This window comes from Filicampus tigris, chromosome 17, assembly GCF_054856515.1.
Source record: "Filicampus tigris isolate MCC_2025a chromosome 17, RoL_Ftig_1.0, whole genome shotgun sequence".
NCBI classification, from domain to species: Eukaryota; Metazoa; Chordata; class Actinopteri; order Syngnathiformes; family Syngnathidae; genus Filicampus; species Filicampus tigris.
Window position 1 is genome coordinate 15120979 of NC_141233.1, and position 18563 is coordinate 15139541.

The following is an 18563-nucleotide window of genomic DNA, read 5'->3' on the forward strand; positions in this document are numbered from 1 at the left end:
TCACACAAAAGCATTATATAAGCTTTATATTAATATTATACATACGTTTTCGTGTATCGGTCAATGATGTCATAGATGATCGGGTGACTTTAAGTTGCGCAATTACTACATTCACAGGAAAAGTAAATGATTATCATCACCAGTGAAAAGAATGGTGCGTGAAAAAAACCACAGGAGGAAAAGCTGCACAACTGACAAAAAAAAGGACAAAAATAATAAGTTTTTTGTTTGCAGTCTCAAGAGTTAGAGTGCTTCCGCGTCAGGCTGACACAAGGCGACACTGCAGGCGAGTGGCCATTTTGTCCATCAAGGCCCAGAAAGACACACTGAAAGACACAAGGACATTTTGAGTCAATACAACGAGGTGTCCTTTGTTAGCAAATGCGACCTTGAGATTTTGTCCGATTGCGACCAAATTTGAACCTCGTATACTGGATGAACAAAGATAAATTGTCAAGAGTTTGACTTTTGATTATTGCATGCGGGAACAGCACGGCGGCAAAGTCTGACACAAACACAAAAACGAGGCCCACGGGTGAGGAAACGACAGGAATCCAGAAAACAGGATTTTGGAGCAACATGAAATTTGGTGGGCAAGTCGATCATGGGAGGACACACACAAAAGTCTCACGAAGGCATGCCCAAAAAGAGACAGGAAGTTGGCCACTTTGGATTGAAGCAGCCATTCAAGCTTGTTTGGACCGTTTTCCAGGAGTCCTTTATAAGTTAACTTGTCACGGATATTTTGTTCAAATCTGACCTAATTTGAGCCTTGTAAACTAGAAAGATGAAAAAAGATAAACAGTAAAGCCCTTGACATTTTGTTACCGCATGTGGGCGTTACATGGCAACCAATTCTGACAACTCTGTGTAAAGAAAAAAATGTTTGGAAAATTAACCCCCGTGACCAGTTTCACTTAGCAACGTGAAATTTGGTACACATGTCGATCATAAGTAGCCCCACAAAAAAGTCTCAAGAAGCCCTGCCCGAAAAGACAAAAGAAGTTGGCCACCTTGGTTTGAGGTTTACAGTGTGGTGGAGGCTTTCAAAAAGAAGCAGAGCCAAAGACTAGCGCACCTGCTCTCGGGTATTACACAAGTCTTACTTGCAACAAGTTGCCATGGTTACTCGTTGTCATCACCGAGCAGCCTGCCACTCTCCAGGTCGGTGGACAACGACGTGCCCGAGGAGGAGGTGGAGCCGCGCCGTTGGAACTGTCGGGACTGCACGCCGTAAAAGAAACAGAAGGCCTGGCGGGGCGACCGGCATGCAAAGAAACAGGAACAAGAAAGAGAAATACGCTGGTAAACGCAACGATTCCTGCGTTGGCAGCAAGTACGGCCACGCTCACCTCCTCGATGTCGGCGTTGCGGCGGGCTTTGTAGATGAACTCGCCGATGGCCACGAAGACGGACAGGACCAGGCCGGCGGCGAGAACGATGAAGATGCCGCCGATGTTCTCCACGCCCAACGCGTTGGCCTCCTTGTTGTCCTCTTCGGGGCAGCCGTTCCCTCGCCACCACTTCTCCTTCATCATGTGCAACTTGCCCTCCTCCTGCAGCTGAAGGATGGCGATGGTCACCTTGTCTCTGTATGGGGAGCCTGCAGGAACAAAGCAAGATTCCTTTAAAAAAAAAAAAAAAAAAAAAAAAAAAAAAAAATACTTTGTTAAAATGATAATAATCCATTTGGAGAGAATAGATGGCGAGCAAGCCACGTCTAATAGGAAAGTAGCACAATTGGTCTAAGGAGGTACGCTGAAATGATACATCATGACGGAGCTTTGTATGTCCGGCAGGAGGATTGATTGGGATCAGAGTCGCAGTACAACTGTGAATATAGGCAATCGTCCACAAAAATGTAGGAGTCACATTTTTTTCGCAATATGCGGCAGGGCTCATTATTCCTCGTGAACTGCGGGGGTTAACTGTACATGGTTCGCATTTAATAGCAATTGTACAAAATCTGTAATTTGTCTTTGAGCCGATGAAATGATGTGATTTACTATCAAATAACCAAACTAGCCAATTTCCTGTGTCTATACGGGCTTATTTTAGCTATCGCTTTTTGAGACTTTTTTTGTGGGTCTACTCATGATAGACATGCCCACCAAATTTTATGTCGCGAGGTGAAACTGGCTTCCCGGGGGGGCTGAATCTGCAAAGATCCCCAGTGTTGCCTCACCGATGGGTGTTCCAACTCCGTATCCCTTGGAGTCGATGAGTCCTCCGATTTGCGTCAGGTTGCAGTTCCTCTGGCTGATGTACTCGATGCTGGTGGACTCCATCAGCATGGCGTAGTCGGTGGTGAGGACTCTCGTGATGCCCTCCCGGTTGTTCTTGACCAGTGCCGTGTTCTTCCTGCTGCTCATGAAGGCCCACATCTTCTCGTAGGTGGAGATTTTGGATTTCTGTCGTACATCAGCACATATGCGCATGCAGTACTTTGTGTATGTGTGTGTGTGTGTGTGTTAAGACAAAATGGGGCAGCTGTGTTCTAAAGCTCATCTGGATGATTCAATTTGTTCAAGCTGTCAACACGGGCAGCGGCGCGTCTTATTCGGCCGCTTGTAATCGCAGGCTGCAATCCGTCGGGATAAAGCCCAGCTCGACTCACTCGTGCTGGGCCAGCAGGCACGGGGCGGGGAAGCGGAGGATGTAACATCGACTATACATTTATGGATGGTAAAGACATGACACCAGATCCTGATGGATGGAAAATGAAATGAATGGAAACAATTCAAGTGGAAAAAAATGGAGAATATTTTTTGTTTTTGTTTTAACTGTTTTTTTTACTAATCGTCTGAAAACTACTAAAAACCCCAAGTGAAAAAAAAAAAAATACATATTACATAAAACTCTACTAATTGTAGTAACAGCGAACTGCTAATAAGTAACTAACTAACTAACTAACCCTAAATGAAATGCTTCTGAGCCTAACCTATGACATTTCCCAATTGCAAGATGTCAGAGTGTTATTGGTAAAAATAACCAAACCTTGAAGAAGGTCATGGTGGAGCCGTCCCTCACGGCCCCGTACTCGATCCTGGTCTGCTTGGCCAGGTCGTCAGCCGAGTCGATGGGCGCGTCCATGCGCTCCACGGTGAGGAAGGCGGCCAGGTTAGCCGTGTAGGACGAGATGATGATCAGGGTGAAGAACCACCAGATGCCCCCGACGATGCGAGTGGACAAAGCCTTGGGCATCAGCTCGGAGCCTGAAACAACAAGAATACTACTGCAACTACTGCTGCACATTATACACATCGAGAGCACATTTGCTTCATCAATTAATTCATCAATACCTGAAAACTACTAACCCTGTCCTAAAGGCTACTAACCCTAACCTAAACGTGGCTAATAATAACCAATAAAATACTCCCAATAATTTAAACACTACTAACCCTTACATAAATGCTAACCTAAATGCTAAGGACCACAACTTAAATGCTACTAACCACAGCTTTATTATGACCAACCCAAACTTAACTGCTACTAACCAGGCTATGACTAACCTAACTAATACTAACCAAAACATAAAGACAACTAACCTTAACCAACAGTAAATGCTACTAACCTTAAATACGCATAATCCAAATGCTACTGACATAAATAAACCTAATCTAACCTAACAAACCCAATGTTACAACCCTGAAATAAACACTAGTAACCTCAACTAACCCACATGCTATTAACCCTAACCTAAACACTTCTAACCGTAACTAACCCTAACCTAAATGCTACAAATTGGCTCGTTAGCTACTTTTACCCTTTTAACTAGCGCCACCATGTTCATTAGCTAGTTGCTCCTTGTTTACCTTGACGCATGAGTGCGCCGACGCCAAACCAGAAGCTGTTGAGCAAAGTGAAATTGTTCTGGATCAGCGTGGACGACGGGTTGCACGGATGTGGGTTGTACCACTCGTAGGGGGTAAACCTGACCATAAACGGACAAAAGCAATAAGTAGGGTGAAGAACAACATGCTGTCATGTAACGTGGTTACCTGGCGATGACAAAGAGCACGCAGCTGACGCCGGTGCAGGCCAGCAGCACGTACATCCAGATGTCGGGCGACAGCGGGTTGAGGAAGGAGAAGACGCCCGGGTTGGTGCCGTTGGGCTTGCGGTAGAGGATGCTGATGCCCAGCGTCATGAAGGGTTTGGAGAAGTCGATCACCTTCTCGCGCACGTACGTGATGGTCAGCGGCGCCACCGCCAGGTCGGCCACCTGCGGAGGTAGCCCGGGTCAAATAGCGCGTCTCCGCCAGCTCCAACGCGTGACTATCACGTTCATCGTGTCAATGCAAAAAAAAAAAAAAAAAGACGGCGGATTTGCCGGTGCCCTCACATGGTCGATGAGCTCTCGCACCATTCCGTTCCACTCGCCCTTGTCGTTCTGGGCTCCGTACTTGCCGTCGGCCACCAGGCGGACCTCGTAGGTGAAGCCCAGGATGTTGGAGAGCTCCTTGAGGAGGTCCAGGCAATAACCCTCGAAGCGGTCGTTCCCGGCCAGGTCCTTGTCGGACTTCTTGTACATCACGTACGGGTTCTCCTGAAAAGACAACCTCGTCACGGTTTGTCCTCTCCTACTTGCACTTTCATCCCGGTCGTATTCCTCACCAGGATGGTGGTGACAATCAGCGTCCTGTTGGCCAACGAGTCGGTCACGTTGTTGTTACTGTTTGTTGACTTCTCGATCAGGTTAATTCCTTTTACCGAGTTCCATGTGGCGACCTGGAGTGAAAAGAAGAGGAATTCTTGTGTACGCTGGATTACTTATATGTTGGGGTGAGTATTGGCAAATATGTTGCATCCAAGTATCACGATACTTGGGTCACGATACGATATTATCACGATATTGCGATATCGCGATATTGTGATGTTCTACCCCGTTGATATCAAAATTACATGTAGAGATAGGAAATGAAGTTGCTGTATATGTTGATCAGAAGATATAGATCAGAGGACAAATTGAGTCAAAACTATTTGCTTCGAAACATCCTATTTATTATTTGTGTTTTTGCACATTTTCTCTGAAAAAAAAAAAAAAAAAAAAAGAAAATGGAGTGTTACACACTGCCATCATTAAATCGATATTAGAAGCTGAAAAATCGATATTATATTGTGCGGCCGAAAATCGCGATATATTGCCAAATCGATTGTTTTCCACACTCCTACTTATATGTAATGTGTTTCTTTCTATCACGGAAGGTGGCAGTTAATACGAATTGGCCGATTGGAGTCACTGCGTTAATTAAACGTACGTGCCGTTTGCATACGAGACTGTGAATGAGCGTATGCTAACAGTAATCCACACACATGCACGCACAAACACACGCACGCACACACACACACACACACCCACGGAGTGGATCAGGCATGTGACAGCTGGACCCTGAAATCCCCCCTCAGCTGCTAAAGAGCAAAGTCACTGATGCGATAAACGCTAAGTACGTTAAACAAGCACACTTGACATGTCATCAAGTCACACTTGACTTTCTAGATTACATCCCACATGAAAAAAAAAAAAAAAAAAAAAAAAAAGAGGTGAGATTGTCCCGATTAGTGCGACTAGTGCTTAACAACTCAGTGTGTCACATGTGGCAGACTATTCGAAGAAATCTTCATTGCTCAGTTATTTATTGTGGTATTTCCTTTTCATTTAGTAATTCCTGTACAGGAAGAGCATGACCATATTTGGAAACAAACCTTGATCCACCTTTTGGTGAGCCGATTTACGCCCTCCACAACACCCTGAGTGGACAAGGGGAGATGTGAGTTAGCATTATAGTGCTAACACGGTGCAAAGCATCATGGGAGTAGGTGGACTCACTCACTCACCCTGGTGCTGCCGTCCTCTTTCAGGCTGATGATGTCCAAGTCAAACTCCCGCCGCAGGCCGTCGCTCTTGTTGAGCACAATGTGGCCTGTCAGGCCATCCCATTGCGCCTACGACATGAAGCACAACAGTGCTTTACTTTTTTTTTTTTTTTCTTAAACATGTATAAAAGTTAAAATAGTCAGCGGGTTAGTTGGTAAATTAGTGAGATAGCTAGCGCGCTAGCTAGCTAGGTGTGTAGTTAGCTAGCATGAAAAATAGTCAGCTACCCTGCTAAACTGCTAGTTAGTTAGTGTGTCTGTTAGTTACTAGTTGGATTGCGAAGCAGGGAGGTTAGTGAGTGAGTGAGTGAGTGAGGGAGTGAGTGGGTTTTTTCCACTTGTCTAGTGGTTAACATTCTATCCAGTTGTCAAAGTGAGGGAAAATGTCTTCTCTGGAGTTCGGTACCTCCTTGAAGAGGTTCATGTATCGAGGTCCAAAGCGCCACGGCTTGTGTCTGTGACATTGCAGAGAGCTGACGGTCATCTGAGTGGCACGCTGAGACGCCACAGATACCAGGAACACGGCGTCGTACATCAGAGCTGCGTCAGTCTGTAACATGAAGACATGGTGAGGAAACAAGGTTGACATCAACACCGTTTATTGATGAAATCATCCCTCAGTGTCTATCAGCTACCATCACTCACTTGCGCCATCTACTTACGGTACCTTTTCAACTACCTACCTACTAAGGGTGTAACAAAAAGCGGTTTGAGCCGGATAACCATTTTTTCATTTAAAAGGTGTGAGTGACTTCATCGAATTGAACCCAATCGTTCCATTTTGAAATGTATCGAGATGCATATCGAATTGTCTTTTATTGGAGAGATATATCTTAGAAGGAATAGGCACATTTACAGTATTGACCAATTCATTCAAATGTGGGTAAAATGACAACAAATAGGTAATTGCATCATACGCTCTTGAACTGAGCCATACTATCAATCGAATTGTAATCTCACTGAGTTGAACCAAAGCATTCCACTTTCAAATCGAACCGTCCTTGAATCATTTCGCACCTATCATATACAGTAGAAAATCATATCGAATCGTCTTTTGTGGAGAGATGCGCACCCCTACTACCTACCCTCCTTTGTAACAGGTAGAGGACAGTGTGTTCAAGTCTAGTGTATTTTCTTACAGTCATGACGCCGTCCATGAGTCCACCATCTTGCTTGGGCCCCTGCAGTCTCTCCATGGCCCACTTGTCCAAGGTGGAAGCCACCCAGGGGTCATCGACGTTGAGCAGCCTGAAGCCCGTCATGTTGACCCCGCTGTAACGGTATGGCTCCAGGTCCAACGCAAACAAGTCCTACACCAAGGAGGAAGTAGCATCAGCATCAGTTAGTTATGTTAATTGCTTGCTGCTGACGTAGTTAGACAGTTATTTATTAGCTCCTTCATTTTTTATCTACATAGCTAAGTGTCCGGGTAGTCAATCAGGAACTTACAGTATTTTTTTTTTGTTTTGTTAGCTTGTCAGGTAGTTAGTTAGCTTACCAAGCATTACACAAGTTATTATTTAGCTAGTCAGTTAGTTACTTTGCTAGGCAGCTCAGTAGTTAGTTAGCTAGCCTGCATGGATCTGTCCTCCTTCCACGCTTGTATACAAATATTTTAAATCCATGTGTCATGATGTTACTCACCAAAGTGGTGAAGAAGAAGTGATAGTACTCTGTCATCATTCCCATGGACGAAAGCTGTCATATTGCAACAAAAAGAATAGAATAAACAATTGTGTGAGGCCTGCATGTAGAGCTCTGAAGTCATGCTAACAGCAAATACTAACTACTGTACATAATTAAATAAAAGTAGATAGTGTTATGAGGAGACCTGTTTGAGCAGTTCCGAGGCCATGCTGTAGGAGCAGTCAAAGAGGATGAAGAACTCTTTGTCCTTCTTGAGCTCTTTGAGCAGCGGCCTGGCGTCCTGGTTGCTGGGTGTAAGCTGGCGGATTTTCATCTTCAGGTTTAGCTTGGCGGGAGCCTTGATCAACTCCTGCATGCGCATCAGACCTACAAAACAAACGCTGCCGTTTATTTTGTTAACTCCACCAAGCTCTAATGAAGCACCAGGCCGCTGTGTGCAATGTGTAGTTTGTTAAATGCCATTACGTACCAGTGCTGTCCTGGTAGACAACGGTGAGCTTCTTCCACTTGAAGAAGGTAACCACGTCCAGCACGGCCCTGGCAACAGCTCTGTACTCAGGGTACAGGTTGATGAAGAAGGTGTCCCGGTTGTCCACCGACGGATGCTTCCACCGCGTCTGGATGTGCGGAACCTCCAGAGCATTGCAGATGGACTGAACCGCGCTCACGGATGAGCTGTGAGACGGACCGAACACGGCCACCACGCCCAGGGACAGCTGGTCGCACACTAGACAAAGCAAAGGGACAAGTTAGCTGGATAACTACTTAGTTGGTTAGATAGTTTTCAGTTAGTTAATTATATCTAAGGGGTTGCTTATCTACCTTGCCGTAGTTCATTATTTAACTAGTTAGTTCGTTAGCAGTCAGTAAGCAAGTCACTCAATCATACATGCATACGGGACTTTTTCAGGACAAACTTTAAAGACGAGAAAAGAATGATAACAAGTGTCTAGTCGCATCAATTGAGCTAATGCAGCTCATCGCCACTAGAGGGCACACTTTGATGTTATCGCTCAACTCCATACTGGGGTGGCTGCGTTTAAGTTCATCGTCAAACATTACAAAAAAAACCAAAAAAACGTTATTGCTGTTGTTACCCCTGCGCGAGGCCTCAAAGCCGTCTTTGGGGTTGATGCGCTGGATGTCGTAGGTGAGCGTGACGTTGGGCATCAGTGTCTTGTTCCGGTTGATGTTGTTCACGGCAAACTTGAATGCCAGCTCGTCCAAACTAACCAGCTCGCGCTCGCGCGTCTCCAGGATGCCGCCTGGTATCACGGAACACAACACCAACATTTGCATACATGACCAAAAACAAAGTAGCAAAACATAATAATCCCCTTTGCTGACATTATGAAGACATGTAAAGAGGCACAATGCAATAAAACGTCACTAGATTGCATTACGTTTTATTGAACATAATTATACATATTCAATAAAAACAATAAGTTTACTTACCGTTTTGAAAAAAAAATATTTAGAATCACTTGAAATATTTACAATCAATAAAATAGTACCGAAATTCAGTAATTCCAAATAAAATTGCAGACCTAAAAAGAAAATACTCTGTTAATACATTATCTACATGTATCATCCATTTTAAGAATGGAGTGAAGGTCGCGCAGCTTCGAACCCTAAACAAAGTGCGTATTGAGCTCACCAATGCGCAAAACCTGAGCCTCGACTAGCCATGTGTGGACCAGCAGAATCGGAAGCACAAGAACCAACAGGTCCATCGCGTCCATGGTGACGGTACCGTGCAGTCAGCATCTGGGACTCTCGCCTCCTCCGAGGATGATGAGGATGATGCAGGTCACCTCCACCACCTTCACCATGTCAACTTGAAAACCCAAAAAAGAAGCTGCACGAATATAGTCCAAAATCCAAAATGTCTGTCAGCCCAATTCCCGGTCCAACATAATCCTGATAAAGTCTTGAAAAGTCCACAAATTGGCGAAGCGTCAACACAGACTACCGCTGCATCAGCCAGAGAAACTCTCACCGGACACAAACCGAGAGCAAGCGAAATCCGCAAAGCTCCTTCAAAATAAGACACATACCGGAAGCCTTGAAACAAGTAATATGTCCACGTTTAAATAAGACAAAGACGCGTTATTACATACATTACTTTGGTTAAATGTCGCATAGGAGATGACAAATTCAGTAATAGTACGAACCAAATAACTCCTTAGCCAGATAACTGATTTAGCAATCTACAAAGTTACCATTTGCAGATTAACTTGCAAACTATTTCACCAGCCAGCTAGTTTAGATAACTATTTAGCAAACATGCTACTAGCAATCTGAACATGATTAACAAATGAAAAATGGAGTGGCTTCTTCCTTGCCACCACTGACAATTTGGGCCCTTGCTGATCAGCGACATCAAGATGACATTATGAATTAATGGCATTTCAAATAGTTTATCTAAGACTACATTTGTCTTTCCACTGACGGTATAGCAAGCACAGTTCGGTGATATCCTATAATCACAATTTGTGTGGTTTTGTCTCCTGTTGGTGTTTGGGATTAAACAACAGATGTGCTGGAATAATCTTCAGGTTACATGCCAGATGTCAGATTATCTCTTTAGAAATACAACTGGATCATCCACCCAGTGTCACCGAGAGAGAGAAAGGAAGTATGTCAATGGTATTTATTTATGTGGCCGTCCAAAATGGTACACATAATTTTAATGGAAGACAACCACACTTCAAATATATAATTAAAAACCCCTCTCACAATGTGTACTAAACAAGTTTTCAATTTAAAACTAACACTTTAAAACTAGCTATAAATTTATATAAAATATAACTATTCCAAAAATTATAAACACCTGCAAAAACCTGTGTACAAACTAGGTTTTAAATGTACTGTTTAGGTTAAAATAAAAACATCGTCAAATAATTATAAAACGTACCGTAACAAAAAAGAAACTTTTTTTTTTTAACTCCATGTAGTGACAATAAAGTGAACTTGCACACACAGAAAGTGTAAATGTATAAAGTTTATTGTTGTTGCCATCATACAAAGGGTAATACTCCACGTGTTGTGTAGCAAAAAAGTACAAAGACGAGTCAAAACGAGACACGCGTGATTGTGCCTCATAGTCCCAAAACTTAACTGCTAGAAACTGCATCACAATTATTTGTACAAAGACTAAAAAGTCCAACAAGCAAAAGCGACTCATTGTCGGCGACTGTTGTCCTTTTGTTCTCAAGTGCAAACAAGAAGTGAAACAGGGGCGCCCGGTGGACAAGAGGAGACACTGCAGGGATGACTTTCAAGTATACTAGGACCATTGCTGAGGTTTCAAGGGGGCGTGGCATTTGGGATGACGTAGGTTATTAGCGTTAGCATTAGCAATAGAGGCATTCATGTAAGTTTTGCCTCAAAGACAACAAAAGGGGTATTCGGATAGTGTCAAGTGTCGCTAAACTAACTTGCGAGCCAAATTTAGCAATGTTGCTTTCATTTTGGTAGATTTGCTATTTCCCGTTTTGGTTCATGAGATCCAGCAAATCAAATAGGTTTGGGTGCACAACTACTTTAAGTTTGATCTTGTATGACTGCTGTTGCGCTGTTTTTGTTTTTATTTTGTGGAGTGACAGCTTCAGTTTTTTTTTTTTTGTTACTTTGCTGCTTAATGGGACTCTAAGATGGCAATAAGCTAACAAAGAAGTGAACAAAATAATTTGATTTGAATCTTCTGACTGGTTCAGCGATGTTAGTTTTTATTTTGCCAGGTAGCAAATTGTTTTCGTTCCATTGACATTGGCCAATGGGTTCTCTTTTATTTTGTTGCGTCAACTTCCTGTTATCATTCTTTTGCCCATGGCTCAACAGGCCTCTCAGCCAGTAAGCCTTTGCAAAAAATGACTGAAGACATTCTGTGACTGCTTTTATTTTGTTCACATCCATTTCCTGGTTTTGTTCCATTTGGCTTGATTTGTCACTCATTCAAACAAATGACTGATTTGGATATCAAGTGACTGGTTCGTTTGTTGCTTCCTGTTGCTGCTCGCTACAATGCTCAACTGTGACGCACAGCTTTTTGTTAACAAAGCGCTTTCATTTGGATATTCCGTGATTGGTTTAGCCGTTTCCCATTGTAAATTTTCAGTTTTCTAGTTAATGTTTAGTTGCCGTTGGCTTGATTACACTAAACTGGCATATCAAGCAGCTTTATCTGGAGGCAAACTGATTTCAACTGGACGTTTAGTGGTGTGTAAGGGTGTGCTAACGCCGTAGAGCAGACTTTGTTGTAAACAGTGAGAGCAGAAAGGCAATAAAGTTGATCCTTTTTTTTTTTTTTTCTTTTTCTTTTTACAAACATTTCATATCAAAAGTGATCATTTGGGTCTTATAAATACAAACATCCTGACCACTGAGTCCATCAACGGAAGCACAAAATCCTGTCGGGAAAAGTGAACGGCACAAAAAGAGTAATTAAAAATAGATGAGTTCAAAGGTTTTGTGTGGAAAAATAGACTTTTGGGCCCTTAAAATATGTCATCTGGTAACGCTAAAAACTAACAGGATTCTTGCTGGTAAATTGTGGGTCCATCCATCAAACGGGGTTCTCGTTCTAACAGGCCATTCTGGAAGCTTTGAGTTGATGTTGCCTTGGGTCTCAGCTACCTGGGACATCTTGCACTGCTAAAACCAATAAATTCTTGCTGGTAAACTGTGAATTTGGGTCTACCCTTTAAAATAAATATGATTCTTCTTCTAACAGTATTTTTTGGGAAGTTTCAGGTGATCAATGCCTTTGATATCAGCTACTTGGGACATCTTGCATGGCAAAAAAAAACCACAAAGAAAAACAAATAGGATTTTTGCTGGCAAACTGGATTTGGGTCATCCTTCAAAATAAAAAGGATCCAACATAAAATCAATACAATTCTTGCTCTAACAGTATGTTGTGGAGGTTTGTTGTGACAAACGGCTTTGATCTCAGCTACTTTGGCCATCTTGTACTGCTAAAATTCAGCAAGATTCTTGCTGGTAAACTGTCGATTTGGGTCTATCCTTCAAAATAGACTTCTCGCTCCAAGAGTATATTCTGGAAGTTTGAGGAGACTACTGCCTTTGATTTCAGCAATTTTGCCCATCTCGTGTTGCTAGATAGGATTCCTGCTGCTAAATTACGGCTTTGGGTCAGTTCTTCAAAATAAATAGGGTTCTTGCCAGGGTGCGCTGGGAAATACAAATGGTCGGCGCTGAAAAACATTATCAAGTCAATTTTCTTGACAATATGTACCCTGCACCCTCCACTAGTCTAAACACACGATTCAGATTCTTAGTGCATTTGTGGAATATGAATTAAGCAGAAGAATCCAGCCGTTTTTTTTTATCCTTCTCAAGGGGTGGCCATTTTGCGCTGTGCTGCCACTTGCTGTCAACTGAAAATGACATCAGGTGTTGTCTTGGTCATGTGACGTTTGCAAGGTTGAGCCCTTAGGCAACGTGATGTCATTTTCAGTCAACAGCAAGTGGCAGAGATGGAGAAAAATAGGTGGATTTTTATGCTCAATTCATATTCCACCAACAATATGAATCAAAATACCATAGACTACTGGGGATGCATAGAACATCATTTGGGGAAAAAGTCCCTCTAAAAAAAAACCAACAACTTCAACATAAATAGGGTTCTGACTTAAAATCAGTAAGGCTCCAACAGCATATTCTGGAAATTTGAGAATCGTGGAGAAACTCAAAATAGAATTCTTGCACTGAAGTGAAAACGAGGATCACCAGTGTTCCTCACGGAGGGGAGAAGGTATAAAAATCGCACACTTGCATGGACGCAGGTGTACCTAATAAACTGGCCGGCGTGTCCCGTCAGATGTGATTGGCGGGCGATGGGACAGGCGTGCGGTGGCATCAGAAGACGTCGCTGTTGCAGCCAAAGTCGTCCCTGCGCACCCACACGGCTTCGCACTCGGGCCCCCGCTGCGCCGCGCACGCCTTCAGCACGCCGCGGAGCTCCATGGCGTCCATCTTGGCGTCCAGTTCGGCCGTCTGCGCCGGCGACCCGGCGCCGCGCCGCGACTTGCAGTACTCGTCGTCGTCACTCAAAATGTCCGTCTCCTTCACCTTGGCGCCGTCCTCGTACGGTCGCAGGTCGAACTGCTGCTCCAGCCACAGCTCCGAGGGAGCGGCCGCGTGCCGGGACGGCGGCGAGGGGGCGGCGTGGGGCGCCGCGGCCGGGTCCGAATCCCGCTGGCGGTTGTTGTTGTTGAAGACCGGGTCCGTGTCCAAGACCAGGTCCGTGTCAATGGTGAAGCGGTTTCGCAGCAACTTCCTGCGACCTAGAGAGCGGGACGGAGCCGAAGCTGCGCACACAACACAGCAAATTTAGAAACGTTTTTTTTTTAATTTGGTAGGCATTCTACTTGCTGTATTTACGAATAATGGACTTTGATTTTGCTGTTATCATTTAGCGCTGTTGCGGGTTTATTTTGACAGATTTGCTACTATTTTTGTTCCATTGCTGCGAACTTGATAGTATCAAGACGTTTATTGACATTGTCACCTTTTCAGATTTATTTTGGTAGGTTTGAATAGCTTTGTAAATAACGGACTTTCATTTTTTATTGAGCAACTGGTTTAAAAATGTTACTGCTTTTATTTTGATAGGCTGCTACTCCTGTTTTTGTTCCATTTCCATTGGCCCAAAATAACTCTTACCCTTGAGCTTCTTGTGAACAAAGGACTTTGATTTGGCATTTTTCGCTCAGTTCCACTACTTGGCTTATTTTAGCATGTTGCCTCTTCCTGTTTGTGTTCCGTCGCCACAAGCTGGACAGAATGTTATGGGAATCGCGTGATTGCTTTAGTATCAATGATTTTATTTTGGTATGTTGCTACATACTATATTAGTCGCTGTTGGCTTGACAGAACTCTACAGCCAAGTAGCCTTTTGTGAACAAAATGACTTTTCATTTGGACCTTACGTAACCGGCATGGTACATTTTAAGTCCATCTGTAGAGTTTGAGCTGAGAGAAGACCGACTGCTAGATTCCCATCTTGTGCTAGCACAGGTTAGCAGTCACTTGCTTGTCCCAAGTGATGCGTTTTATGCTGAGCGTTATATCAGCGGCCGATGTAACTTCCGATTCTCCTGCAAAGTGTTGGGGTCACCTGCTCGGTTGACGGCGGGCCTGTGCGCCCCCTTGAGGGCGCAGAGCCGCTTGCCCCCAAAGGGGACGTACTGCTGGCTGAGGGGAAGCGACTCGGTCTTGAGCAGCTGCCTCCGCTGCTTCTCCCTGAGGATGGAGTGCACGGCCTTAAGCAGATCCTTCTTGCTCTCCGCCGAACTGAACACAAAAAGGAAAACCGGGACGCCGGTTGCTCATTAAGGAGGTGTTCAAGACAGCTGGGAAAACCCATACTCAATTTACATTTATCTCACGCAACAAATAAATACATCTTGTAATACAGTATAGCAATTTAATCAATATTTACTTTCTAAATGACTAAATTCAGTTTGATTCTATGAATACAATTGAAGTTCTTCCTTAAAACAGAAAATAAAACTGATAACAAAAAAAAAAAAGAACACAAAATAACAAAACAAGTAAAACATACACAGATAGAACCCCCATACAATAATAGATAAATGACTAAATGAAAGAAGTAACATACAAGGCAAGAGTCTTTAGTTACAGTAAATAAAAGTTCAAACAAACCTGCAGCACAACTGGAACGTTCTCTCAGGTCGCCCCTCGGATTCCGACCTGGTGTGAACTATTTCACACACGGCCGTGCCTTCAGTGTCTACACACACACACACACACACACACGACAAAGATATATTTAACCCGCTAACCAAAATAATAATAATAACAATTAGTTAATTGCAGTTGTTCATCTATATTCCCACTAATTACTGGGCCACTAGCAGGGGAAACGATTAAGGGTGATGATGTAACTTAGCGTTGGCGTACTTGCGAGGGCGCGGACTTGCAGTGAGTGGGTGGCAATCATATGGCGGAAGCGGAAGTGATCACGGTCATCATTCATGGACACTCGGTGAGAGGCGCCCTGAGGGGGAGAAGAGTGTAGTGCATGCTTATGGCAACAAGGGGGCACTGGAGTTCACTTCTTTTTTTTTTTTTTGACTTGACATCCTCACCACTTTCTTCCGGTGCTTGGACGAGTCTTTGTACACAAACACCACAGCGGTTTTGAACACTACGAGACAAAAAAAAAATAATAATAAAAAATAAAAAAAAACATGTAGATACACATCCACTATCACGGGGCCATCCCAGGACAAACCCCCATTTTTGGTGTGATATAATAGTTGTAAAATGAATTCTCTGAATCAAAGCCCGGCACGGTGCAAAACAATAAAAGAGAGCAATGAAGATGATTTTATGATCTGATAATAATGTAGTGCAAAGATCAACTTGAATGCAAAGTTCTTATAACCCCACAGAGCATTTCTGTAAACATTCAAAAAAGGACAATTATATTAAAAATAAATTTGAAATATATAACCAACAATTTAAATGGTCCAATAAAATCAAAATGACATCAATTAGATATGTATATAGTATATAACAAATGATGAACAATGTAGGGGCACTTAAATTACCAAAATGATAGAAACATTAAAATAACAAAATAACAAAAAGATCCAATAATATAATATATATATAGATTCCAGAATATAGAAATGATTTTAAAAAAAGCCCCATACACAGCAGGTTATGTTTAGGTAAATATGTTTACTCATTCACTGCCATTGACTAATTTACGTCTTTTCACAGTCCAGCCATTCAATCGCAGGAATTTATTTATAGTTTTGTCCAAACAGGGTAAAAGAGGGTCTGAAAATGTCTGGCAGTGAACGAGGTAATAACTTTTAAAATAGAATTTGGACCTAGAAGGTACTCCACCGTTGATATAACACGCCATCTTCACTCAAAACGGAGGCATCTGCAAGTCAATCAAAAGTGTATACACACTCTGTATTTTGTAGACGCTTACCAAAGGTGGCCAATTCCGGGTCTTTCTTGCCCTTTCCCAACGAGGCCGGAGGGTTGATCCAGACCACGCTGGAGTGCATCAGCAGATCCCCCATGGACAGGTCGCCCACCTCCTTCTGCTCGCTAATGAGCTGATCGAACACGGCGCCAAACTCCTCGTGCAGCTTCTGCATCTCGTTAATGTGACTCGCCACCTTGTTCATCGCCTTCATGGCCACTGATAGAAATAAACAAAAAGAAATGAACAAATACATACATACATAAACAAATACATATGAAGCGAAGCGTCTAAACCAGAGAGTAGGACTACTTTAAGAAACGTATTTGACACCCTTCGGCGCGGTTTGAGCTCTATAAGGCAGCGTGTGACGAATCTCACTGTCCAGGTGGTAGTGCTCATCGCTGTCGGGGTCGGTGAGGGAGAAGAGCTCCCTGAGGAGCAGAGGATACTTGAGGACCCTCTGGATGGGCTTGATGAGGTACGACTCCAGCGCGGACGAGTGCTGCTGCTTGGGGTTCCGCTCGGACAGGAACGCCTTGAAGTCCGGGTCCGTTTTGGCTGAGCGACACAACCGCGGCGCCCGTCATCTTCACCTTTCAAAACCCGCGAGCACTTTGGGAGGCGGCAAACGGGGCACGCTCACCTTTGGCGAGCACCTTGGGCACCTTGGTGTGGCTGGCGCAGAAGGCGCTGTAGATCTTGAAGCGGTCGGCGTAGTAAAGGAACGAGCCGCCCAAGGAGAAGAGCACTTTCTGCAGAAGCAAGCGCGTGAGAGGTCTAAGACCAGCGTATGACTCCCGGAAACAAGATCTAAAGCCTTCTTTTTATGGCCACCTTGAACTGTTCCACTCTCTCCAGTCGGTCCAGATTGGGAACCAGTCCGATTCCGTCCTCCAGCGTCCTCAGAAATTCCACCTGGAAGTCCACCATCTCGCCCAGGTTGCCGAACAGAATGTCCAGCTGGGACGGACCGGCACGGGTGTCAAAAACTCCATCACGGTCCGGCGGTGCTTCAGGAGGAGGCCATCTTACCTCGTCCTGCGTGAGGAAGCTCTCCTTCTGCAGCGGCGTCAAGTAGCAGTCGATGAGGCAACGCAGGTCCTGCGCAGACGAGGAGGAAGGGGTTCAGACGCCGCGACCGGGCACGAGGCAGGGAGGGCACGCGGGCGCGAGTGGTCACCCACTTTGACGTAAGTCTTCTCCGTGTCCACGAGCTCGCTGATGACTTTGCGAAGCTTGTCGGCGTGCGAGAGCTGCCGCTGAGCGCAGGACGGCGGCAGGGCCGACACCGGGCTGGGCGACAGGGACAACGAGGAGGACGAGGAGGACGAGGAGGAAGACGACATCGGGCGCTCGGGAGCGTCGTGGTGGCTGCGGTGGTGGAAGGAGGACGTCTGCTCCGTGTTCTGAGGGAAGGAGTGCATGCAGGATCATGAACTGAATCATACCAATTACAAAAAAAAAACATGCGCCCTGAATGTAAGGTGTATGAAAACTCCCTTCAACCGAAGTTCGAACCAGAACGTATGACTCCCGTTTGTGAGACTGAAACCAGAGTGTGACTTCATATTTGAACCAGAGGATCGACTGCCTTAATTGAGGTTGAAAATAAGAGTGCAAGTCTCTTTTAAACAAGGCCTTAACCATAATGTATGACACCCCTATAAAATGTCCGCGCCCGTTAAACAAGCACTAAACCAGAGCACACGACACCCTTTAACGGTCTGGTGTATGACCTGAGAGAGCATAAATCCCTTAAGCGACGCCTAAAGCAGCGTATGACTCCCTATGTACAAACTTGTGTCGGGCTTGACAAGCAAGGTGTAGCCAGGCAGGATGCAATTAAGAATGACAGACGGACCGCGGAGGCGGGAACAGACCCGTCTCGGCGCATTGCACGCCTTGTCGCCCGTTGGCGGCACGCTAACGCCGTCTCATTTTCCGCGGTGGCCTTCAAACCCGCTTGGTAGCGCTGTCGCATCCGCGCGCACGCACACAGATAGGCATCTCCCCTGAATCCAGCGTCCCCGACCAAGCCACA

At 44.5% G+C, this 18563-nt stretch overlaps 2 protein-coding genes across 7 annotated transcripts in view; both read right to left on the reverse strand.

Moving 5' to 3' along the window:
- Nucleotides 1-9: 9 nt before the first annotated feature.
- On the reverse strand, nucleotides 10-9511 carry grik1a (glutamate receptor, ionotropic, kainate 1a). 2 transcript variants are annotated; one of them, XM_086057048.1, is made up of 18 exons: nucleotides 9182-9511; nucleotides 8622-8789; nucleotides 7994-8251; nucleotides 7709-7890; nucleotides 7522-7575; nucleotides 7017-7187; nucleotides 6284-6427; nucleotides 5839-5946; nucleotides 5707-5751; nucleotides 4618-4731; nucleotides 4346-4549; nucleotides 4002-4225; nucleotides 3816-3934; nucleotides 2998-3215; nucleotides 2186-2411; nucleotides 1353-1603; nucleotides 1107-1251; nucleotides 10-326 (listed from the first exon to the last, which is right to left on the reverse strand). In XM_086057048.1, the coding sequence occupies exons 1-17, from the start codon at nucleotides 9264-9266 to the stop codon at nucleotides 1126-1128; spliced, it is 2697 nt and encodes an 898-aa protein (XP_085913174.1). In that variant the 5' UTR covers nucleotides 9267-9511; the 3' UTR covers nucleotides 10-326; nucleotides 1107-1125. The 2 variants fall into 2 exon arrangements, with proteins under 2 accessions (XP_085913174.1, XP_085913175.1); XM_086057049.1 differs by lacking the exons at nucleotides 8622-8789; nucleotides 9182-9511 and adding an exon at nucleotides 8347-8470.
- A 999-nt stretch (nucleotides 9512-10510) lies between these two features.
- LOC147133585 (rho guanine nucleotide exchange factor TIAM1-like) overlaps nucleotides 10511-18563 on the reverse strand; it is a 49545-nt gene continuing 41492 nt past the window's right edge. For all 5 annotated transcript variants that reach the window (XM_086057023.1, XM_086057020.1, XM_086057021.1 and 2 more), the window contains 11 exons: nucleotides 17707-17928; nucleotides 17555-17623; nucleotides 17357-17482; nucleotides 17166-17274; nucleotides 16901-17080; nucleotides 16523-16738; nucleotides 15663-15721; nucleotides 15475-15571; nucleotides 15217-15304; nucleotides 14669-14844; nucleotides 10511-13859 (listed from right to left, as the gene is read on the reverse strand). In XM_086057023.1, the coding sequence (XP_085913149.1) occupies nucleotides 13408-13859; nucleotides 14669-14844; nucleotides 15217-15304; nucleotides 15475-15571; nucleotides 15663-15721; nucleotides 16523-16738; nucleotides 16901-17080; nucleotides 17166-17274; nucleotides 17357-17482; nucleotides 17555-17623; nucleotides 17707-17928 (1794 nt within the window). In that variant the 3' untranslated portion in view covers nucleotides 10511-13407. The remainder of the gene's footprint in view (nucleotides 13860-14668; nucleotides 14845-15216; nucleotides 15305-15474; nucleotides 15572-15662; nucleotides 15722-16522; nucleotides 16739-16900; nucleotides 17081-17165; nucleotides 17275-17356; nucleotides 17483-17554; nucleotides 17624-17706; nucleotides 17929-18563) is intronic.